At 40.5% G+C, this 25,730-nt stretch overlaps 1 protein-coding gene across 1 annotated transcript in view; it reads right to left on the bottom strand.

Annotated features, from left to right (window-relative positions):
• The window catches only part of GUCY1A2 (guanylate cyclase 1 soluble subunit alpha 2), a 177,343-nt gene that overhangs the window by 43,201 nt on the left and 108,412 nt on the right, over positions 1–25,730 (bottom strand). Inside the window, exon 6 of the mRNA XM_068425146.1 lies at positions 9,085–9,228. Coding sequence (XP_068281247.1) covers positions 9,085–9,228 — 144 coding nt within the window. The remainder of the gene's footprint in view (positions 1–9,084; positions 9,229–25,730) is intronic.

Below are 25,730 nucleotides of genomic sequence, written 5' to 3'. Positions count from 1 at the left end.
TTGGAGGCGTTTGTGTCTGGAACAACTGCTGAACCGTGAGAATCAGACCAGTGAGAGATGTCACACTGTGACCTTAAACCTAACCCCACAATCCAGCTGCACATCCTGTGGCCACAAATCCCATGTGAGAATCTAAATCTTGAAACCCTCACTGTTCTTCCCTGTGTATGTACTTATATTACCTGGAGAAGGAAGTGAAAGCATCTGCTCACTGTGAGGCACTAGGACAAAGTTATGAGCTAGGTGCAGCCATCATAAGTAAGGTTTTGTCTGCCTTAGGGAACAGAATATATGACTAAATTAGAGGCAGTTCTATACTGACCTAAATCTAAACACTGTGAGCCACAAAGAGCTGTGAACATGTAGTAGTCACTGTGAACTAGTAAACAATGGAAAAGTCCACAAGATACCCTGGGTACCTGCCCTGGTTTCTACAAGTATGCTTTATCTTTGCCATGGAGACAAGTACAGACAGAAAGGCGCTAGTGCTTCTCGTTCACAGAACAATAATGTCAGAGAAAGCATGGCATGAAAGGAGAATGGCCGTGTCCAAAGACAAAACCTTTACTTGGTGATCCTCACATTATTAATTAGGTCTCTGCACATCTTTCAGGTCTCTTCCTCCCAGCAGTCAGAAACAGAATATCTTCATAGCCTTCTAATTCATTAACTCAAATTGGGCTTACACTGGATTGCCAATCCTGATATCATGCCTCTGTGCCCTGCGATTGCATGCTCAGCATGCTGACCCTTACCTTGTGCAGGAGAAAGCCCTGGTAGCTTTGAAAGTCTACCTTTATCATCTACCATAGACTTTACCTAAGTACCTGACTAAAACAAACAAATGCATGTCAACTGAAAGAATAACCAACTCTTTGGGAAACTTCCTTCTTCAGTAGAATAAATATCAATCTAATTTACAGACTGGCCTCTTCCACAAAGCTGCTGTTGTGCACCCACGAGTCATATTAAACCCCACTTACTCTTGTTATTGCAACACATATGCAGTAACACTGTCATACAGTGGGTGTAACATATAAATGGATCTGACAGAGTCCCTTCGAAAGAACAGAAGTTGCAAATAATGGGCGTGGTTTTGTTTTTTTAAAGCAATTGATAATTACTAAAATCAGACAAAAGGAAGCACTTGAGTGAAAACGACCGGAGGGCTGAGGAAAGTGAATTTTCCCTTAGGGTAGCCTAACAAAACCTGCAATTTCCCAGATGCCTGAGGAGATGTGCTTTGATACAGATTGACTGCTCTCATTTTGCATTTCCAAAGGCACTGGGCCAAAGCGAGGTATGGCATCATGAACTCTCCTCAAGTCCAAGGAACCATCACTAGGGCTGACTTTGGCTCACCATCTCCCAAGCATGCTCTCAAGAAAAAGTACCAAGCTTCTTCCTGAGACGTGCGGCTCTGAATGCTCCCCAAAGGAGTTGTGCTACCCCAATGCTGGGTAAGCCTGTGAAACTAAGAACTCTTGTACTGGGTCGTTGGTCATTTTTAGTAAAAAAGTTTCTCAATGCAATTGTTTCTTTTGTGGAACTGTTCCTTTTGAACACAAGGAAATTTCTAATTTGAAGTTATCCAGCCTGAAATAGGATATTATATACCTTCCAGAGTCTGATGTAGACGTTAGGTACAATATGAAGTTGCTAGGAGACCACAGATGGAGTAAAGAGCATTGCAGTAACGCAGCAGCTCATTGCAGTAACGCAGCAGCTCATTGCAGTAACGCAGCAGCTTTTCACGCAGGGCTGATGAGAATGTCTGCATCAGCAGTCAGCCTTTCACAATTTAAAACAAAACAGACAACCTTTTACTGCTTACGTAAAGATGCACATTTGGTGAGGACCACTAAATTGTTATAAAAGTAGCACTCCACAATCTAAATGAAAAGCAAGGCAAGAAACACTGAAAAGGATTACACAGACAACACTCGCTAAACTACTCTCCCTCATTGTATGCTTGGGAATGGCTGCTTCATTTAGAAACCAAAAAAAAAAGCATATATTCAAGCAAATGTTGGCACTTCCACTCGTGTTCTGGGTCCAAGTACCCTATCACCGTAATGCAAATGGAAATACTTAATGAGCCGGCAGAAGATGCTGCGCACACTAAAATTCATTGCCCATTTCCATGTTACTTAGAAAAGTGTGTCACTCTCACTGTGGACATGAGCCATTAAAATCCACAGAACGCTTTTGTCTCTTCTGTACCCTTACTCATGATGCAGAGTTCATGCTTATTGAAATTTACCACTTGGCAAGCAGGAATTAGAGGTTTATCAAACTCAGGTTTTCATTGTTCCAGTCATGATGACCACAGGTGTTTAAATAGACAACACAAACCAAAACTAATGCAGCTGCATGGCTGTAAAGTCACACAGCTTAGACATGCTACAGAAATGGTTCTACTTGTAAAACATTATTTGTCATCTACATTGTATATATGGGAAGTTAAAGTATAGAAAGTCTGGATAACATCTAAAATAAAAATGGAAAGGCTGTGACCGAACAAAGATTTGAACGTGTGTTTCAGTCCAGCTCCTTCCAGCGGGATCGTCCATCCTTCTGAGAGCTCATCAGCCTGTTCACCCTTGAGGCAGGACTTATCTGACAAATACTCATTCAAATATTTCATTATAAAGTAGATGCTGAAAGCATGTCAGATGAATACAGACTAAAATAGTTTTACTCTCTCCATTTAAAGAGGGAACTACGGTAACAAGTTGAGATGTAGCCGTTCACGCTGTCAGTGTTTGAAATTAGATGAGGTTAATCCCACCCTTCACACGAAATGGTTCCTCTGCCATGCTGTTCTTCTTTCTCTAGCTGATAGATGAAGACAGGCTCTTGTGTTGATAGTGCTAACACCAGACTACACTGTGAGTGCAGCTTATAAATCCAATAATAAAATAGGTTTGGCAACGCACATCTGAAAGTCAGAAGCTGCAAGTGCATCAAGCACTCTTTTTTTATAACAAAGAAACAACTGAGCCAAGGACCAGATTATGTGCTTTGCAAATACAAGGTCCCATCTATCCCACCTGAGAAAAACTTAATCAAATTGAAGCCAATACCAGCTAGAAATTTTCTGCACTACTTGATTTATATTATTTCATGAACTAGACATTAGCAGGCAAGCAAAAAGAAAGGTAAGCATATGTATTTGCTTCAGTTTGTGATTACAGAATTCACAGGCCTAATTCTTATGTTATTGTAACATAACCATTTGAAAGATACATGACATTCTTCTGCTGTAGAGGAATATATTTTAAAACGTTTTGAATTACCGTGGTAGGGCCCAATCTTTATGTTTTAGACAGGAACACCTGTATACAACAGATCTACATAATTGCAGTTAACGTCAGCAGCTTCATGTAAATCATTTACTTTTTCTCTGTGTGTTCCCATTTCTGTATCTTTTCATAACCCTATTAGGACCACCTTCATATACTACAAAAATAAGCAGATAATCTTAGAGAACAACCTCTTGGGAAATCTCATTAGCCAAAACTAGGTATGTTCTGCCAGAGCAGCCCTTTTAACAATAAACTGAAAAGGAAGCCTTTCTGTTTCTTTGGGATATACACTGCATATTAATTAACTAGCCAAGATTTGAAGCATGATAAAAAGTGATGCCACTGATAATATCCTATGGGTTTTAACACATCAAATGAGATCTGCATTGCGACCTTTATCTCTAAAGGTCAATGCTCTGGAGAATTCTTTTTACAGCATTATCTCTAGCTATTAAAATTAAAGTACTTCCACTTTATCTAAAAAAAAATGTAGTAAAAGATGAAGCATACCCTAAATTCAAGTAACACTTAAATTCAGAAGGCAATTTTAAATCAATATTTTCAAACTACAGTCGTAGGGCACTACGTATAATTAGTTGTACAGAACCTAAATCAAATGAGTGCTTCTGGACTAAAAAGTGTTTTGCTGAAAGGATATAAATGTATATTCAACTCTACATGCAGTGTCTGAGCCAAAAATCCTTATTTGTACTAAGGCCTTAGCTCATGCTAAAGTAATGGGATTTTGCCTCAAATAGAACAGAGTTAAAAAAAAAAAATCATAGAAGGACCCAAAGCCACCTCTATCACTCAAGGTGAACCATCAGCCCATTTTCTGTTACCAGTATTTCTTTCGAAAAGAGCAGACTGTGTTACAACCCTGATGATAGGATTTGTGGAGGCTGCTGTAATATAGCTCGCTCTCCCTTTCTGCAAAACATTGTTTCATTACCCTGCAAGACACAGGTTATTCGTGCAGGTATAAGGAGCGCAGGCTCGGGGACTCCACTCTGCTTCTGCATTTCTGCTGCCTTTGGCTCTGCTGGAAGTGTCAAATGCCTGAGTGTGTGTCAGCTGCACACCATGGTGCTCTCATCAGCGTGCTATGAGCTCTGACTCGGGGGGTGGGAGCATCATCTGGATATCAACCACACCTGCTTCATATACCTTGTCACCATCCTGAGGTCCACCACTGTTTACTGGCCACATGAGCATTGCTCTAAGGGGCAGATTTTTCATAAAGTGTACATGGCTGTACAGACAAGGTATTTTTGTGATCGCTACAATGAATACTTTCAAATCATAACCGTGTAGCCAGATAACAAACTTCATTTGATTGTCTGCTAATGCACTTTATAGGTGAAAATCTTACCCTAAATTCCCACGTATGTGATATGGTATTTTTTCATTCATTCATTTACTTTCTCTTCCTATCTTCCTGAGTCTCTCTCTGAGACTAAGTGTCATTGAATAAGATATCTTCTGCTATCATAGTGATGAACATATCAAGCACTACAAAAAGTAAATATTTGCATTCTGGTGAATTCAGTCCTGAGATGACAACAAAATATATCCATCAAAGTAATTTAGAAAATACATATACTCCATAAACCATAATCATAAAGTCAGTTTATCTAATTGAGTATTCATCAAAGAAAAAGCGCCACATTTCATAATTGCAGTTAGGTTTCCGTAGAGCTGAAATCTTTGCAACCAGGGCAAGCCAAACAGATTCATAATGACTCTCTGAGAAAATGTCACCCCTAAGTAATTAGCCTCTTAAATGTGCATCGTATCTGTCACACCCCACAAACCTGGGGAGTAACTTAGGAACTCGCAGTTTTCAGTGATGACCTCAGAGAGCTTAAACAGGGAGATGCCTCCAGAAAAGAAATCCCCTGCGAACACCGAGAAGAATTTAGCATGTTTGCTTCTTACTGGAAAACACAATCAGAACAGAATAACTGTGCTGTAATTGCTAGCCTACTAACAGAAATCGAACTTCAAATAACTGTGGTGTCATGTATTATATAAAATGGCTGAGAATAATTTCTTCCCATGTAATCAAGGCTTATCAGCCACTTTGCAGGGGTGGGGTGGAGGAGAAAACAGAACACTGTTGTTTACTCTTGAGATCAGAAGGTCCCTTATTTTTCGGAATTATATTTTGAAAAATTGTCTCAGACTCAGTGAAGTAATTGTTGTACTTTTTCAAAATAGCAATCAGACTATCCTAAAGAATAAAGTTGGAATTTAGTCACAGCAACTCATGAAAGCTGTCAAAGATATCAAAAGTTGAGCATGAGGAAAACTGCCCTCTGATTTCAAGTTCTTTTCAAGTATCCAAATACTGATGCAGGTTTTTCGATACAAGAAAACAAAAGCTGCATCAGCATTCTATATCCAACACACTTGGCAAGGACTCAGGAAATGTGACTTGAGCTTGGCAACATGAATCACAGATAAGAATTAAGGTCAAAATACAGTCAAAATACTGCACTTGTTTTGCCGTCCATATCAACACAACCAGCCCAAAGTAACCACATTATAGTAGAATTTAATTCACTGTTTAGAAGTCAGGCCACTTACAAATGTCTTATAGGCTATATTGTGTACTTTCTATCTAATGTCAATGAATATTGAAATATTTTAATGGCAAGGCTTAATTGTAAAATGTGTCATGCAGTAAGTCTCCTATTAATGGTTCTGTGTTGAGTCCATAGTAACTGTTACACACACCTAGGGGTTCCTTAAACTTCAGGTAGAATATAGAACCAGAGACTGCCCTGAGTTGGAAGGGACCCATGAGGATCATCAAGTCCAACTCTTGACTCCAGACAGGGCAATCTAAAAGCTAAACCATGTATCTAAGAGCATTGCCCAAATGCTTGAACAGCAACAGGCCTGGGGCCATGACCACTTCCCTGGGGAGCCTGTTCCCAGTGCCTGACCACTTTTTCCTAATATCCAATTTGAACTTCCCCTGATGCAGCTTTAAGACATTATTATGCACACGGAGCATTTGTTAACAGGAATCTGTGGCATGATGGGCACCTTCATGTTTTTTAAACTGGCAGCTAACAAAAATAGGCATCACTCTAGCCAATTCAACATTGGCTGGAGGGTAAAGTCATGACAACTCAATTTAAAAATAATGCATATGTTTTCAACTGTGACGATCACTGACATATCCAATAAGAAAAACTGCATTCTTTGCCACTTGTAGGAGGATTCATCTGACAGAGTGTAGAAGCTTACCGTGTAGACATCCACATTTAGGCTAAGTCCATAGACTTCCCTTACAGACAACTGAGAAAATACACATTTTTAGGGCGTGATTCATCTCACCATATAGTATATACCTAAACTAGGACAAATTAAAGTAGGATTCTCCAAAAGTCCTTATTACAATAGTTTTACAGGGTAGGCATCCATGTGAGAGGAAGTCTAAGCTTAATATATTTAAAATCAAATCAAAATGTGCTTATGAAAGATAAGCTTTTCTAAACACGATTTACCAGCTTAGGTACAAAGGTAACAACAACATTCTACAGCTTTTGTCATGCAGGAGGTGATATTAGTTGATATCACCATCCCTCCTGCCCTGAAATCTACTACACCTAAAACTGAAAATAGGACAACTAACACCCACTGAGGAGCCTCTCAGTACTTCTACTTTTAGTTTAAGTATGATGAACTGACTTTTTTTCTCCTGAATTCTAAAGGAGGTTTATTAGCCCTTTTTGAAAATATTTGGTTATTCCTAGCATTTTATGCTATGCAAGCATTTTTCCTCTGCACTGTCTTTATAGTCTTTCTTTTATAGGTTTTCTTATGCAGCCACTGAAATCATGAGGAATTTTCTGAAAATTAATGACAGTAATAATGAAAACAGACACAAACTGTGAGTCTCAGAGTAAAATATACACCTTCAAAATTTCCCTACAATTGCAGCAATCACTCAAAAGAAAGTGAAAAGATGACAAGGATCTGGAAGACAGCACTCTCAGAGTGTGACAGTGTAGACAGAATGTATTAATAAGCTATAGTCATTGGAAAAATAGAAATATCATCAAACAATCTAGAAAATCTATTTTAATAGGATTAAATTAATATGAGTTTGAAACAGTCCTATATCAAAAATGAAAATGCTATCTCTTCTGATGTCTTCAGACAACAATTGTCTTGTAATGCTTATTCTGTTTGAAGAATGTCCATAAGAAGTTTTAAAATTTTCTTCAAGATCCATAGTCCAAGATATTTTTTCAGAAAGTGGTTCTTATGAATATGTGGACATTTTTCAATGACCAAATAAGTATTTTATTTTAACATTTAAAAAAAATCATCAACAGCATCAATATCTAAAAATAAAAATACTTCACCCAGAATTCAGTATATTTTAATTTGAGTATTATGTTATCATATTTCATGGAATTTCTAGCTTGGTTGCCTTGCATCCACACTCTCCCTTCCGGGCGGAACAATTCATTTGGATTAAATCTCTCTTGATTCACCTTACACAAAGAGGTCAAGGAATATAGTTCAAGATATGACCTAACTAATAGATAGGGAAGATTTGCAACTCAGAAGTATACAATTTCATTGCTCAAGGAGGATCACAGCAACATCCTTGAATACATTTTTAAAAATTTTACCATCTTTCTGTCGTGTTCTAAACCTTCAAAAAAAGGTCTTTTTTGAAGAAAAAAAAAAAAAGCATTTTGGATGCAATCTTCATTTTTTAACAGACATGAGGAACTGCAGTTTACAAAGTGCATTTCAACTGCGATGTAAATCATCCCGTAAGAAGTCTGTCTGGCCTTCTCATTCAGCTACATATGGCTTTTGTTATAGGCTTTAGACAGTGTTGAATAATTGTTCTACATAATCCCCACATTTTCTCTGAAAACAAAAGGTTTGTATTAAGGGAAGAACAATCTAATCAGAAATAGGAGTGAGTACACATATTGAAAACAATGTGTAATCTGATCCTTGAAAAAGAAAGGAACATATAAGGCACATGTCCTATTTTCCCTGCTGAATCTCCATCTTCTAAAACATTATCTATTAACATTATCAATTCCAAATGCCAGCAGCTAAAGATTGGTAGAAGATCAATAGAAGAAGAACGGCAGTTGAACTGTAAAACGGTGCAAAAGGACATGTAGTTTTCCACCTCCTGATACCTCTTGTAGCAATCAAGGAGAAGGAACTAGAATTGCGTGGAAAGGAAGCACGTTAATACCGAGAAAGAGCGGGCAGTCTACACATTCTTCTTTTATACAACAGGTCAACAACTATTTAGAAGAGAGACATGTGGCCCCTTAGAGCTGCAGAAAACTCTGAGTGCCTCTACAGTAGTGCAGAAGTTCAGATCAGGAGCCTACTTCTGAACCTAATTTCCCAATTGCCATCGCATACTGTGCTTTGGCTTGTAGCATGGGACGGTTCTGGATCATGTGAAATGTCGTTTTCTCACACTAAACTGAATTAGAAGAAGGGCTCCAGGAGAGCATCTAATGCCCTCCAGCCACAAATAAATTCAGTGCATATGACAAGGAGACAGCTAGTCGCTACTGGGCTTACTGAAGTAAGGCATACCTTACATGATTGTTGATGGGCACCAGTGAAAAATATGTCCATAAAAAAGACTGGGATGTATTGATGCAATTTTAAATTCTCCTAGTGATAAACAGATTTCTACTGAATGAAGACGGTGGAATTAATCAGGCCCGTGTACTACTGACTAGCTGAGAATAAAGAGCAAAGAGGTTACCTTAATAGAGCTCCCATCTGGAGTGAGGACCTCTTCTGAAAGCTCCATCATCTTCAGTGCCATCAGAGCAATGGCTTTAGCATGACTAAGGCTTTTCTTATGGAGCCCTGCTGCAACGCAGTACGCATCACCTATTGTTTCCACCTGCGGCAATCAGACAAATCAAATATTGAAGTATGATAATGAGAAGAGATCCCTACCATTAGTTATCTGCAATCAAATAGCATTGCTTAAAAACATGTGAGGAAAATATCCATAAAGTAAGCAATTAGACAACAGAGCATAATTACCGGAGTTTGCAAACAGGTGCAGTCAAAACCTGACACGCAAATGCATAGTGGTTCATCGCCATTATAACCAAAGAAGATCATTACATCTAGAACAGTGTACGCCATCAGCTGAGATATGACAACATTTTCCCCTAGCAGTAATACAGAAAACTCTATTTTCCTAAATGAGAAATTGCTTGCAGCTTTGTTTGATACTATCCTGGCTGAGTTCGCTGTTGGGTAAGAATAGTGATACATGATTATAATTCATAATTACTATTTGCTCTGCTAGAAAAGTACATCAGGAAGAGAATTAGAAAAAGCAAAACATCACCATAGAAAACAGTGAAGAGACTATAACTTCTTATTAGCAGATAGCTCTTCCTGGTATAGGGAGAATTTATAAATAGATGCTATTGCTACAGACTTTGGCTGCACCTGTCTGTTATTTTCAAATAAGAATTGCTGCCTCTCTCTACTATGCAGGCTTCCTGACTGTGAATTCACAGAATCACAGAATCACAGAATGTTAGGGATTGGAAGGGACCTCGAAAGATCATCTAGTCCAATCCCCCTGCCGGAGCAGGATTGCCTAGACCATATCACACAGGAACACGTCCAGGCGGGTTTTGAATGTCTCCAGAGAAGGAGACTCCACAACCTCTCTGGGCAGCCTGTTCCAGTGTTCGGTCACCCTCACCGTAAAGAAGTTTTTCCTCATATTTATGTGGAACCTCCTGTGTTCCAGCTTGCACCCATTGCCCCTTGTCTTGTCAAGGGATGTCACTGAGAAGAGCCTGGCTCCATCCTCATGTCACTTGCCCTTTACATATTTATAAACATTAATGAGGTCACCCCTCAGTCTCCTCTTCTCCAAGCTAAAGAGACCCAGCTCCCTCAGCCTCTCCTCATAAGGGAGATGTTCCACTCCCTTAATCATCTTCGTGGCTCTGCGCTGGACTCTCTCTAGCAGTTCCCTGTCCTTCTTCAACTGAGGGGCCCAGAACTGGACACAATATTCCAGATGCGGCCTCACCAGGGCAGAGTAGAGGGGGAGGAGAACCTCTCTTGACCTGCTAACCACACCCCTTCTAATACACCCCAGGATGCCATTGGCCTTCTTGGCCACAAGGGCACACTGCTGGCTCATGGTCATCCTGCTGTCCACTAGGACCCCCAGGTCCCTTTCCCCTACGCTGCTCTCCAACAGGTCTCTCCCCAACTTGTACTCATACATGGGGTTGTTCTCGCCCAGATGCAGGACTCTACACTTGCCCTTGTTATATTTCATTAAATTTCTCCCCGCCCAACTCTCCAGCCTGTCCAGGTCTCTCTGAACGGCTGCGCAGCCTTCCATTGTGTCAGCCACTCCTCCCAATTTTGTGTCATCAGCGAACTTGCTGACAGCGCACTCTATTCCCTCATCCAAGTCATTAATGAATATATTGAATAGAACTGGTCCCAGTACCGACCCTTGAGGGACTCCGCTAGACACAGGCCTCCAAATGGACTCTGTCCCATTGACCACCACTCTCTGGCTTCTTTCCTTCAGTCAATTCACAATCCACCTCACTACCCGATCATCCAGACCACACTTCCTCAGTTTAGCTGCGACGATGCTGTGGGAGACAGTGTCAAACGCTTTACTGAAATCAAGATAGACCACATCCACAGCTTTACCATCATCTATCCACCGGGTTACGTCCTCATAAAAGGCTATCAAGTTGGTTAAGCATGACTTCCCCTTGGTGAAGCCATGCTGAGTGCCCCTAATGATCCCCCTATCCTTGATGTGCCTAGAGACAGCATCAAGAACAAGTTGGTCCATCACCTTTCCGGGGATGGAGGTGAGGCTGACTGGTCTATAGTTACCCGGGTCCTCCTTCTTGCCCTTTTTGAAGACTGGAGTGACATTCGCTTTCCTCCAGTCCTCAGGCACCTCTCCTGTTGCCCACGACTTAGCAAAGATGATGGAGAGTGGCCTAGCAATGACTTCCGCCAGCTCCCTCAGCACCCGCGGGTGCATCCCATCAGGGCCCATGGATTTATGGATGTCCAGATTGCTTAATTGGTCCCTGACCCAGCCCTCATCAATGAAGACAGATTCCTCCTCTATCCTGACTTCTTCTGAGGCCTCAGGGGTCCGGGGCTCCTCAGGACAGCCTGCAGCAGTATAGACAGAGGCAAAGAAGGCATTCAGTAACTCCGCCTTCTTTTTATCCTCTGTCTCCAGGGCCCCCACCTCATTCATCAGTGGGCCTACATCGCCTCTAGTGTTGGCTTTACCTGCAATGTATTTGAAGAAGCCCTTTCTGTTGTCCTTGACCTCTCTTGCAAGGTTTAATTCCAAGGAGGCCTTAGCTTTCCTAGTTGCCTCCCTACATCCTCTGACAACAGACTTATATTCCTCCCAAGTGGCCAGCCCCTCCTTCCATTATCTGTACACCCTCTTCTTCCACTTGAGTTTGCCCAGCAGTTCCCTGTTCAACCATGCAGGTCTCCTGGTACCCTTCCTTGACTTCCTACCTGCTGGGATGCTCTGATCTTGAGCTCGGAAGAAGCAGTCCTTGAATGCTAACCAACTATCTTGGGCCCCCTTACCTTCTAGTACCCTGTCCCATGGGATTTCCCCTAGCAATTGCTTGAAAAGGCCAAAGTTGGCCCTCCTCAAGTCCAGGGTTGTGATTCTGCTAGCTATTCTGTTCCTGCCACATGAGATCCTGAACTCTACCATCTCATGGTCACTACAACCAAGGCTGCCCTCAACCTTCACCTCTTCAACCAGACCCTCCTTGTTAGTGAGGATAAGATCCAGCAGCGCTCCTCTCCTAGTTGGCTCATCCACCATTTGCATCAGAAAGTTATCATCAATGCACTGGAGGAACCTCCTGGACTGAGGATGGCTGGCTGAGTAGGCCTCCCAGCAAATATCAGGGTAGATGAAATCCCCCATGACAACCAGGCCCTGTAATTGCGAGACTGCTCTCAGCTGCCTGTAGAAGGCCTCATCACCCTCCTCATCCTGATCCGGTGGCCTGTAATAGACACCCACAACAGTATCACCCCTGACAGCCTGCCCCTTAATTCGCACCCACAAACTCTCAACTCGCTCCTGATCCGCTCCTGGACAAAACTCAATACATTCTAGCTGCTCACTCACATAAAGAGCAACTCCACCACCTCTCCTTAGCGGCCTGTCTTTCCTGAACAGGACATAGCCATCCATGACCACATTCCAGTCATGCGAGGCGTCCCACCAAGTCTCTGTAATTGCCACTAGATCATAGCCCCCCGACCGAACACGGATTTCTAACTCCTCCTGTTTATTCCCCATGCTGCGTGCATTGGTGTACAGGCATTTCAGGGAGCGAGCGGGGCACACCGATTTCACCCCAGGGGGATGGGAGGCCTCCTGGTCTACCTCAACACTAGAGCGTTGCCCCAGTGGTGCAAGCCCAGCTACTACCCCATCCCCCTTCGAATCTAGTTTAAAGCTCTCTGAATGAGCCCTGCTAATTCCTGTCCCAGAACCCTTTTGCCCTTACAACATAAATCTTTCCCATGTATCACTGTCACGCCTGGTGTCTTATAAAACCAGCCATTATCAAAGAACCCAAAGCCCTGCCTGTAGCACCAGTCTCGTAGCCAGGCATTAACAGAGAGAATCCTACTGTTCCATCCCACTTCATCACCTGAAAATGGAGGGAGGGAGGAGAAAACAACTTGTGCCCCAGACTCTTTCACCAACCGTCCTAGGGCCTTGTAGTCTTTCTTCATCCCCCTCAGACTACACGATGCAGCTTCTTCCCCACCTGTCTGGAAGATCAGCAGGGGGTAGTAGTCTGTGGCCTTCACCAGGTTGGCGAGTTGCCTGGTGATATCCCTGATTCGGGCTCCAGGCAGGCTGCAGACCTCCCTGTGATGGGGGTCAGCTCTGCATATTGGGCCCTCAGATCCCTTTAGGAAGGAGTCTCCAACCACTAAAACTCTTCTCTTCTTCCTTGTGGAGGAGGTAGCTATACGCCTGTCAGGTTTTTCTGACTGTGGTGGGACCTCTGATATAGGTTGCCTCTCCACCACATCCCCATTGGACCGGCTGTATTCCACTAGGGCTTCATATCTATTGCCCAGAGGCACCTGTGGAGGCGAGGTAGGCAAGGAGGGCACTTGCCTTTTGCCACGGCCATAGACTTGCCTCCACTCACTCCTCTCCTCTAGGTTATTGTTTTCCACCTGAGAAGGGCAGAGTACAGGGGCCCCTCGATCCTGGGAGCTCTCCGGCAGGTGCTCCCATTTTTGTTGCAGGGAAGGCAGAGCCTGGCTCCACCAGTCTATCTCCATTTCAGCCTCCCGAATATAATATAATTTCTTCTTCAGGAATGCCATGTTTGTGTATATTTCCTTCTATTTTTCTCTTTTGTCTGTCTCCTTCCACTTTTATCTTATCTGAAAACACACATTTTTTCATAAGTGTCCCGCTCCATTTCTTTCAAGATGCTTGGGAGCCTTAGAGCCTGTGTCCAACTTGCAGGTCCTGGGAGTGCTTCCCAAGTCCTCAGTTTGTGTGTGAACCCTGCCCATATCTTGACTTTTTATTTGGACAGGAACCAGAAGGGTATCCTCTTCTGGGGCTACCTGCTTTATATTGAGGAGCAAGCCCAGACATAGGAGCCGGACAGGAACCATAGCTAAGAGCATGCCTTGTTGTAGCATACAGGTCTCCCTGATGCTATGTTTTGTAAAACCCACCATTAATACTTAAATCCTTTGTTTTCTTGTGTCAAGTTTTTCCACCTTCTAATTTCTAGTCCCTCTGAGGGACTAGAGAAAAATGATTTCACTTTCCATCAGCCTAGGCTATTTCCTTTTAAACATTCCAGTATTGTGTCAGATCTAGAGGATCCATAGCAAAACCGTGACAACATATGGCTAGCCCTTCATATACCTGAGATGCAATGTTTCCATTTGTGCAAAGAGCATTCATAACTGTATCTTAATTTCTTAAATGATTTAAATGAATATGGAGGATACTTAGGTAAGCTAAGAGAAACTAGCTAACGTATTAATTTCAAGACGGATAAATTAAAGCTTATGTAACCTTGAGGAAGATCTTGTTGTTCAGTAGTTTTAATACCGGGGATACCTATAGCAAATTAAGACCGTTCTTACATCTGGAGGAGGGCAGTCACATTAAACTGAAATGTGTGTCTTAAGTTATGCATGATTATTTTAATATTTGCTTATTTTGTTAAACATTTCTTTATTTTGACATTGAAACTACCTCACATAAGGCAGAATGCTAGCCAGGACATTTTATATTCATCAGACATATTTGGTGTGATTTTTACAATTTCATACTTGCCTACAGAAGAGAGAAATCATTTACACACTGTGACTGTATGCCATGACTGTTGCATGCAAACCTGATGTTGACATCATGTAAACTGTAGGCCTTCTAACATGTCTCTATTTTAACTAGTGAAAAAAACCCTTTTAAAATGCTAGATAATAAGTCTACACAGCAAGTACTATTTGTCTCTTTTCCTTTTGTAAAGGAAACAGCACTCTGAATTTACGTGTAGATGAAAGAATTCCTCCATATATTGGATACTGAAAGATTTATGCTTAAGACTGCCACGTAGGTGCTATAGAAAGAGTTTGAATACAGCTCTTCCTGAAAAATACTCCTGAACTTGCCAGCATGTAGCATCATTAAACTCACTAAAAATAAAATGCCCTCAGGCCTGGTAAGAGCAATTGCTTCATAATTAGGCTCCTGGGAAAGGAGCTGGGTTTTATCGTAAGACATTTCTTTTAAAAAATGAGCATTACCAGATGAACAGATTTCTGAACTTCATAGGTCAACTCTTGGAATCCATTCCTGCTTACGTGGGAGGGGTTTTCCATACACTGAACTATTTCCAAAAGCAGAATGCGGTGTCATAAAAGCATTGCAGAGTTACCTTGAAACTTAGGCACAAGATTTCACTGCTTAGGAATTAATTTTGAAAAGCCGAGAGACAGAAGCTAAGAGAACCAAACACTAAGGTAGAAACTGAAGGAGATTCTTGTGTCCATTTGAAGACAGTCTTATTCTCAAATCCTATCTTGAAAACTTTTAAAACCTTTAAAAAACAGGAGGTTTTTTTATAGTATCCCAGAGATTTTAGGAATCTATAAATAATATTGTATCCAACATGTAGAATTAATTTCTAGCAAAAAAACACAGACCTAAGTATTTTAAGCTGACAGATGTTAAGCTTCACAGTGTTACACAATTCAACTGTGTTTCAAAGCTTTTCTGCTAAATCTGTGCAGTGGAAAAACGTACAGAATACTTAAAAATGCAAACAGAACTAGGCTTTAATTTGTATTCACACAACATCAAGAAAACAAGCAGGTTTTGATTAATTTGAAAAAGGTCAGTTAACTCTTTGTTAACTAGACAGAAATGTAGATCTAGAAGCTACCTCAGGATCAAGTATACTTAGGCCATGCTCAGTGGAGGCTTTTCTGAACTGCATTTATACCACCTCCAGATAAAGAGCACACACACTTCACCACTCAGTGGAATAACCTATCTAGTTTCTCTCCAGCATATTTCTTTGACATTTCTTTCCTTAGAATCTGTATTTTAGATTGACTTGTTCAAGTCTTACTACGATAAGCTGCCCAAAATACTCACGTCTGCCCTCCCTCCCACTTAGCAATTAGTAACATCCCTGACCTGGAATGCCAAAATACAGGATTTTTTGAGCTAAACATGATCTTGCTGTTGTGCTGACAAACAGTATCTTAGCACTAGCAGTCAACACACTCATGCAATCTTGTTCTTGTTTTGGGGTACTTTATGGGAGCAGGAACATGCACTCTGTAGTGCACTTTCAAAGGCATGGGGCGAGTCATACATGAGAAGATGATAACAACTTGCCTAGAGTCTTCTGAGGGTTTCACAAACTAAGCCTTCCCAGTCTGTGGCCATCATGGCCCACATAAACCTGGTTTTCAGCCATTTCTCAGAAAAAGCATGCTGATGACAACATGGGAGGGGTCTTGTATATCAAATGACAGTCTGGGCATGGAAGCAGCTGATTAAGCAGAGATATAGACATTTGAGTCCTGCTGTAGTAAATGGGTAAAAAAAATGAGGATTCCAGAATTCAGAATGGAATACATCATGCCCTGGAAGTTCATTTTTCTCTTCAGTGACCATAGAAAGAGTATAGATGAGTAGCTTAAATTAGAGGCTTAATTTTTGTGTGACTGATGCTGGGTAGTGTGAGTCCCATCCTGAACGACAATATTGTAAAGTTATTACTGATTTGCAGAGATATATTTGGAGAAGGATTTGGGTAGAAGGAAATATGGGAGATGTCAATGACGTCTTGAGGTAGAATATGGATATCAAATGAATTGCTCCCTGTGATGAGTGCTGAGATTGCTGACTTAAAATAAAACTAGAATAGGGAGAATCTCCCTTTTTTCCAGTCTTTGTCTCATACCAGTTAAAAAGGTATCCTGTTTGCTGCTGAGCTAGAAGTCATGGACAAGAATAATGAAGCCCAAATAATTCTGAAGCACCACTTTGCCATATACCATGGCCTTTTCCTAATTTTCCTGCTATATAACTTAGGGCATAAAACAGATGAAAGAAAAGCCCACTGGGAGATAGTAATAACTTCAAAGATTTCTTACAGAGTTATACTTGCAAGAATTTAATCTTAAGGCTGAATTTTGCTGTATTCATTTAGAGGGAAGACGTTTCAGCTTTCATAAAAGAAATATATATTATTGAGGTACCATGTAGTTCAGTCCTGCAGATGGAATGAAATATGGATAAACAGGATAATGAAAATATTAGAAAGGCATAGATCTTTACTGCAGTGGCTGAGAACACTTCTCAGCTTCCAGTTTCAGGTGCATTCGCATTCTGAATCCTGGCTTCATGCTGGGATGAGTCTTAAGAAACCACCTCCTTATGTATTTATATGCTCCGCAACCTAGGTGTTCAGGAAGCTAAGATGTGCTCCAGAAAGTGCAGACTGAGGAGTACCTATGGAACTTACTCTGACTAAGAGACAGTCAGGATCTGACTTTGCTCCTTAAGAAACTATTTTCAGATCTTGAGAACAAAATTAATAAGCTAGAAGTCATTGATTTTGTTGTTAATGTAATCACAGGCCTCACTTAAACTTTGTATTCTCCAATAAATGCTGTTCTGAGCCTGGATTTATCTCTAAGAGTGGAAAAGAAACTGACATACAGAGTGTAGAAAGGTTCTCCACTGGTTCATCTGTCTTTCTAGAGATAAGATTTCCTGAAGGACTGTTTGATTTCCCAGAACTTGCCCTGTCCTACTTCTAAAATTCACCTGACTCTTATGACCTTCGATGTTCAATCTGCCCTTCTGCCTCTTCACATGGTCTTATTAATTCTTTCTCTTCTGTAGTTCTGAGATAGAGGTGAAACTATACTATTTATAACATAGAACGAGTCATCTGACTATCCTCACAGTCAACAGAGAAAAGTACGATTTTATAGGGTAAGTGTGAATCTTTTTAGTGTATGGGATTCATCTTTTCCTGAAGGAGATGCTTAGCCCAGGTCAGATGACCGCTAGAGTTCCCATTTCAGTTCATATGATGATCTTCTTTCAAAGAACTATGTATTGCTCACTCCCATTGAAACAATATCAGTAACACGTGGGATTGACTGTAAGAGGTAAGGGTCTGACATCAGTGCTGATTCTGTTCACTTTTAGCTAAGAAGAGAAATATTAACAGCATTTCATCAGCCAAGGAAACTGAGGTGGTAATTTTACTGACAATCATTAGAGAGAGATAAAGAAAGGCTGACATTCTGGCAGATGATGATCTGCTGGGCAATCACCAGGGACACTGCAGTGTTGCAGCTCCAAACAATGCAACTCTGTGCCTCATCTGAGCAGTAAAGTTATGTATAATAAAATATATAGAAAAAAGGGCTTTTTTTCCAAAATTAGTTTCCTTCCTTCCTGCCTGCCTTCTTTCTCTCTTTTTCCCTCTTCTCTCTCCTCTCTCCTCCCCTCCCCTTCCCTCTCCTCCATAGGAATATAGGTCACAAATCAGAAAAAAAGAAAACATTTTATTATTGCCAATGGAGGAAAAATAATAATACTAAAAAGTATCAGTTCCAGGGAAGTTCCTTCCCAAGGACAGGACTTTGTACATGTCCTTGTTGAATTTCAAGACTTTCCTGCCAGTCGATTCATCCCACCTGTCCATGTCCCTCAGGATGGCAGCCCTGTCCTAGAGCAAATTGACTGGTCCCCCCCCAGTTTGGGGTCAACTGCTGGTTTGATGAGAGTGCAAATAATACTGTTATCAAGAAAATAAGCACAAATTTTGTCAGAAAAGGCAGATATATTTGCTCAGTAAAATTCTCGATAGTTTTTTTGCATATTGTATTTTGAAAGGTGTTAACTAATCAGTACACATCGCATGCACCTAGAAGAATGTGTCTGTATTTGTGTAGGAGAGGGGAAACATGCATAGGCTACAGGTGAAAGGAGAGGCAGGTATTGTAAGAATAATGCTCTTCCATGCAGGGAAAAAACCCACACCCAAACCAGAAAAGTTAGCTTTCTCTGTGAGAAAAGTTAAGTGAGGAAGGCGAAGAGTATTAAATGGCTATTCGTTAAGCCATTACCCCTCTCACTTGTGCTTATTTTTATTTTTTTCACTCTCAAGCTCTTTAAGAGGAAACTGATATCATTGCAACTGCTGTTTGTTATTATTTCAATATTACAAAATGAAATTTTATAGAATATCTCCCAGCAGTAGGAGAGTTTCAGGCTATTGACAGATTGCTCATAAGTGATAAGAAACAGTTTAGTAATAAGCTTCTCTTCAGCTAAATATAGCATATACACTTTGTATACTGTGGCTGTAAACAGGGTGTGGAGTGTAGAGAAACTGTTCAATATTCCAAGTTTTCCTGCCAACTTAAAATTACAATGATTATGAACACATAATTACTTAAGCAGAAATAAATATTTCCAGTCATTGGAAGAATAGAAACATGTGAGACCACAAGCAGGATTTGGTGCATTTGAAAACTCAACTGAATTTGAAGAAATATATGTTAAAATAGTATATGTTAAAATAAAATATGTTAAAAGGAGGTTAAGAAATCAAGACATGGAAAGGGCTGAAGAATATCTATGTTTAGTTACTCTATCTAAAGGCTATATGTGTGATACAGTTATATAGATACTCTATATATGTTAATAGAATAAACTTTGAACAGCATAATATATTTTTCCTCATACATATACCACTGAAAGCTTTTATTTTCTCAAGGAAGAGTATCCTTGAGCAAAGGATGGTTATGCAATACTTCCGTATTTACCTTCCAAGGTAATCCTGTATTCACTTGATCACCTGTATATAACATTAAGGTATCCAGGAATGTCCTGTATTTCTTCAACCTGAATTGCACTGTAAATTTTTCTTCCAGTGCCTTGTGAGAAAAAAAAAATCTGGTCTTTCTGTATATATATATATATATATGTATATATATATATAAGGTGCTGAAGAATGAATGTCCCTTGAATGGATTTGGCTTGAGAAAGGCTCCATTAGCAGTTAATTTTATCTCAGCAGGACAGCCAGCTCAAGCTAAAATCACTAGTGAAATCTTCATTAAGGGCTTTTATTTGTGGGATACACTTTGAGTTAGAGACAACACTTTAACTATGCTTGTCTCTATAGTGAAGGCAATCCAAATTTTATTTCCCATTTATTTATTTACTTTTCAAAAGAGCATTGAACAGACCATGGAGACAGTAGCATAGATTATTTTAGGGTGAATGGGTACTAAATATTGTAACCCTTAGGAGTGAGATAATAAATACCAATGCAGCCTTGTGAATATTTAGGAGATGGTAACAATAGTGCACAAGTACCCTTCAGAGGAAGGTGAAGGATCTACAAGGGACGTGCTGTTAAGGGTAGATTTTCTTCCTGAAAGAAGACAGCAATTTTTGAATTTTCAGACCCATTCTTTTGTACATAGTTAGTTTTAATCATAAGCAAAGCAGACTTCTTGATATGAGTATAATTTAAGCCATTAAAAGAAGAACAAACCACACACACTTATTTATGGATCTTACATGAAAAAAAATAGTGCTGAGTACTCCACTGTAACAGTTGTAATACAAATTATCTATTAGGCTTTTACAGGAAACCTGCTGAGAGAGACAGGACTAAAACTAGAGCCAGTTCTCCCTCCAGTTACTTCTTTCAGTGGTTTTAATATTTCTGATTGCTGTAGGAATTTCAGATTAGAATTGCCACAAGAGACATCCCCATGATTACATTTTTTATGTTTATTTCCAAGCTGTGCTTTGACAAAGGTGCTGGTAAGGTTCCTTAGAGTGTTGGGATTCCTGAATATTTTAGATGAAAATCTTTAAACTTGCCATTGCAGGTTTCACTTACAAAATGATATTTCCCCCTGTGTGTGTAAGCCTGTGAAATGAAGTGTGAAACTTCAGTTCCTTCATTACTTCTAGAAGTTCAAATGCATAATGACAGGTGCACATTCATACATTCACAAGGAAGAATGCAAAAGCAGGGCTGTTGCTTCAATACACCACATTTTCCATTCTGAACTGTCACTGAATCCCCAACTTTATACCTGGGAACATCATTCAGCTACAACTTCCAATTTCTCAGTTAGGTAACGTAATACAACACAAGGTTTAGCTACTGGTAGTTGGAAGAGACCTGTTGGAGCTGCCCAGGGGACAGTCTATTAAACTCTGTTCTCTAGACACACTGGAAATGGAGAAATCATGTTCTGTCTACTGGGCTACCAGATTAATCTAAAAGTCATATTGCACCTAAAATCGGTATGAATTAAGAATACGTGACTATAAGACAATTACTGTAGAGCTCAACTTCTGTGAAAAGTACTGTTCATGTCTAAAACAGGCATACTGTATCTACCAAGGGCAAACAGAAGCTGGGTACATAGAAAATGACTTCCCAAGAGTAGAAGAAATTTTTGTTTCCTTCCTGTTGGAAGACTTACACATTATCACTCTACAGTATTCAGCAGTCTGAGCATATCTACCGAGAAGCTTTTTCTGAATTGTACAGTACACACAACTATTTTAATCAATTACAAACCTTAATCTTTGATTTGTTGAGGGCCAACTGAGAATCTTTAGGACATTTCCAATGACGTGACACAGAGTTACAGAAAGCTTTGGAGAAGGCTTTTGTATAGCAGTGTAAGTAGATGCGGTGCTTCCTAGCTTCTTTGTTTGTTAATTAAGAATAAAAATTATATCCTAAGTTTTTATAGAATGGTCTAATTTTGAAATCTAAGTTCAACCTCACTTCTCTTCTATGGTACTTAGTTCCCAATTAATGAAAGCCCCAGTGCAAATGACCACAGTGAGTGTAAATCAGCAAAAAGGGATGAAAAATAAATAAAAGTAGGTCCTGCTGTCAGTGAATGGCTAGAAATGTTAAGAGTAGTAAGAAAAAATTCTTAAAATAGAACAAAAATGTACTAAATTTTAATAGAGGTGAAACTGTTAATCATATGCAAAAAATGGCTGAAATATTCAGAACAGATATTTTGGTTTTTAAAAGAAGCACGATAATGTATTCCAGTCTTACAGTGACAGCAACACACCTTTTCCTGCGTATGTATCTAGGAAAGATATAAAAATCAAATATACTACTAATAATGCACTATAATATTCACATTACAAAGTAAAAAATTCAAAAGTTAGTTTATCACAACGTAGAGATTTCCTCTGAAGATTCATTACTGTATATCATCATCTTGAATAGCAGAAAACAGACCTGAGTGCTGCTATTTTTAGGCACCTTGAGTAGTACCCTCCTTTTCTCTTAATCCTATTGACATTTACTTGAATATTTATGGAGTAAGTTGCTCTCTGGTGCGCAGAGTGACTTTAGGGTCTGCCCAGCAGATAGTTTGGAGTGAACTATGAGCAGTGCTTTATTTTTCTGGTCCCACTCTTGCTCCTCAGCTGAAATCAGAGAAATCTCCTTCTTCCCTGTGAGCATCTGACTCACTGAAGAGTCCACCCTGAAATTCTGAAGTGTGATGTATTGCTGTCATTGCAGTTTCTATTCTAATGTTCTCATATAACCTCATGAAGTTGAACAAGGCCAAGTGCAAGGTCTTGCACCTGGATCAGGGCAATCCCTGATATCAGTAGAGACTGAGGGATGAATTCGTTAACAGTGGCCCTGCAGAAAAGGACTTGGGAATACTGGTGGATGAAGAACTGGACATGAGACGGCAATGTGCGCTTGCAGCCCAGAAAGCCAATCATATCCTGGGCTGTATAAAAAGAAGCATGGCCAGCAGGTCGAGGGAGATGATTCTCCCCCTCTACTCTCTGCTCTTGTGAGACCCAACCTTGAGTACTGCGTCTAGTTCTGGGGTTCCCAGTACAAGAAAGACGTGGACATGTTAGAGCAGGTCCAGAGAAGGGCCAGGAAAATGATAGAGGGCTAGAACATCTCTCCTGTGTAGAAACGCTGAGAAAGTTGGGGTTGTTCACCCTGGAGAAGAGAAGGTTCTGGGGAGACCTTATTGTGGCCTTTCAATATATAAAGGGAGCTTATAAGAAAGGTGGAGAGAGACATTTTACCAAGGCCTGTAGGGGCCCAAGGACAAGGGGCAACAGTTTTAAACTGAAAGAAGGTAGGTTTAGACTAGATACAAGGAGAATTTTGTTTACAGTGAGATGCGGGAACAGGTTGCCCATAGAAGTTGTGGATGCCCCATCATTGGAACTGTTCAAGGTCAGGCTGGACGGAGTTCTGAGCAACCTGATCTAGTGGAATGATGTCCCTGCCCATGGCAGGGGAGTTGGACTAGATGATCTTTGAAGGTCCCTTCCAACCCATCCAGTTTCAGCTACCAGGTCAATCTCAACAGTCCTAATCATTCCCCTGGTTCTCCAGTATTACTATCAGAGGAACTCCACAGGGACAATCACTTTAAAGGGTATCCTACAATGGTATTATTATAATTTCTACTTTCAAAATAAGATTAACATGAGGTAACTTCAGTCCCATTTTTCTGGTCGTACACAGATATGTACAATGCTACTCATTCAGTGAGTGCCATTTAGCAGTTAAATTAGTTTACACAGCTATGGAAATTTCCGAAGGGGAAGATGCTAACGAAATAAGTAGGTTTGCCTGAACATTGCAGGAGCAGTATATGGTCCCAGATCTAGACTTGCTTACAGTGGTGCAATGGAACTAACTTTAGTGGAAAAGTCATTCTGAAATTAAATCATTCAACAAAGAGCAGAATTTGTATTTCATTTTTGTATTTGACATCATAAGCTCAGCTCTTTTCGTAGTAACCCCTTTATTTCTATTCCAAATGGTTATGTTCATCCACAATTTTTAAGGATGACCATGTGCAGTTATTTGGATTTCTGCTAATTCTTCCTTCTGATTTAGAGAATTTTTTACCATCTATTTCTTATCCATCCAGAGTGTCTTAACTTCTGATACTTTTTCTCACTATGCTCGTGTGTTTTCTTCCCTAGTTTCTACATTTTTGACCAGCTATTGCAATATAATTGCCCATCCATTTGTCTTTGAAAAGACAACCTCCTAAACTTCAGGGAGTTGGCAGTCTCTGCTTCTTGTGGACAGAGATCCTGAGATATGGCTTGGGTAAAACAGGCAGACAGACAGCAGTATTGATTGCTCCTACATGTTTTTTTCTATATACAAATACTATTAGGAGCTTCCAAAAGTGACAAGGGAGCACTAACAGCTGTCTCAGCTCGTGAGAAACCTTCAGCTTCTTCTATATATCCTCCTGCACAATCAGCAGGAAAGGCTAAGGAGCCAAACTTGGCAATGGGCTTGTATCAGCTTCTGTAGATTTGATGGTGGAAAGTATTTGCTCATACTACTGTTCTAGATTCATGCTCTGGGTACCTTTACATGTAATGCTTACTTTTTGAGATACTATTTCCAATTCTGTTTATCAGGACTGGAAATTAATCTGAGAAGGTCCAGGTCAACTACTATTAGTAGAATTCCTGTGGAGAGAAGAATCAGATGTACTTATTCGCTGAATAACTCCTTGCTCAGTGCATGCTTTCTTCTCACCCTAGTCTTTGCTGAAGCCTTTTCTGGTATTCTTGTACTGTTGTGGGCAGGGTGAAATCTGGATTAGTTATGTGGCAAAATCCAAACTAATCCTTGAGGGCTGAGTCTTTTTGGGCATGTGTTAATGGCCTGTGTGCAGAGCATGTTGCAGATGTGTGGGCAAGCAGACTGCGAAACACAACGCTGTCAATAAAGCTGCAGAAATTGAGGGCTTCAGTGTTTCTCAGGCTGCCTTTATCCAGAGCCAGAGGGCTTCTGTAATTTCTTTTGCTCCCACTTCCTCCCACTTCCTCCTGAGGGACAGCTTGCTTCAAAGAAAATCAGGGATAAGAGAGAGGTCAGGCCTGTCTGAAGAGACCAGAGGGATCAGTCTGCTGAACTTGATGCCTGAAGGTAGGGAATCAAGGGAAGGTAGGGAAGGTAGGTGTACAGATCATGGAAGGAGGGGCTGGCCTCTTGGGAGGAATATAAATCTGTTGTCAGAGGATGTAGGGAGGCAACTAGGAAAGCTAAGGCCTCCTTGGAATTAAACCTTGCAAGAGAGGTCAAGGACAACAGAAAGGGCTTCTTCAAATACATTGCAGGTAAAGCCAACACTAGAGGCAATGTAGGCCCACTGATGAATGAGGTGGGGGCCCTGGAGACAGAGGATAAAAAGAAGGCGGAGTTACTGAATGCCACCAAGAGAGCAAGCTTCTAGGCAACGGAAACTTTCTTCCATTACCCATTTTCTGCTATTACGCATTGAAAACCTGCTGACTTTAAACAGGAAGAAGCAACGCCTAGTACACTGGTAATCCCCAACACTGCAACTACTCATCTTAAAAAAAGGTACATTACAGTATTTTTATGCATATGATATTGCTCTAATAAGAGTATCAGTATTGTTCACATATTTTAACTGCATTTCATAATAATCTTCATACAGCCACCCAGCCAGTGCATGCATGGTAAATAAACCAGCCCCAGTACATGCTGCCTTTACTCGATGCGGCAGTTAAAGGGCAAGGGAGGGAAATGGAGTTGTTTCAGAAAGGAAACTGAGGGGAAAAGGGTTGAGAAAGCAGGCCTACACAGGCAAAAGGACTCAACAAGAAAAACGATTTAAAATGATCCTATGTCAAAGACATATTACTTGGAGGGAGAAACAGAAGCTGCAGGAATCTTAAGCAGGGAAGATTTCAGTCTGCAGGGTTAAGTTTTAAAT

The sequence above is a fragment of the Nyctibius grandis genome, chromosome 2, assembly GCF_013368605.1.
Source record: "Nyctibius grandis isolate bNycGra1 chromosome 2, bNycGra1.pri, whole genome shotgun sequence".
Taxonomy (NCBI): domain Eukaryota; kingdom Metazoa; phylum Chordata; class Aves; order Nyctibiiformes; family Nyctibiidae; genus Nyctibius; species Nyctibius grandis.
Note: the sequence above shows the minus strand (reverse complement) of the source record. Positions and strands in the feature narration are given on the sequence as shown.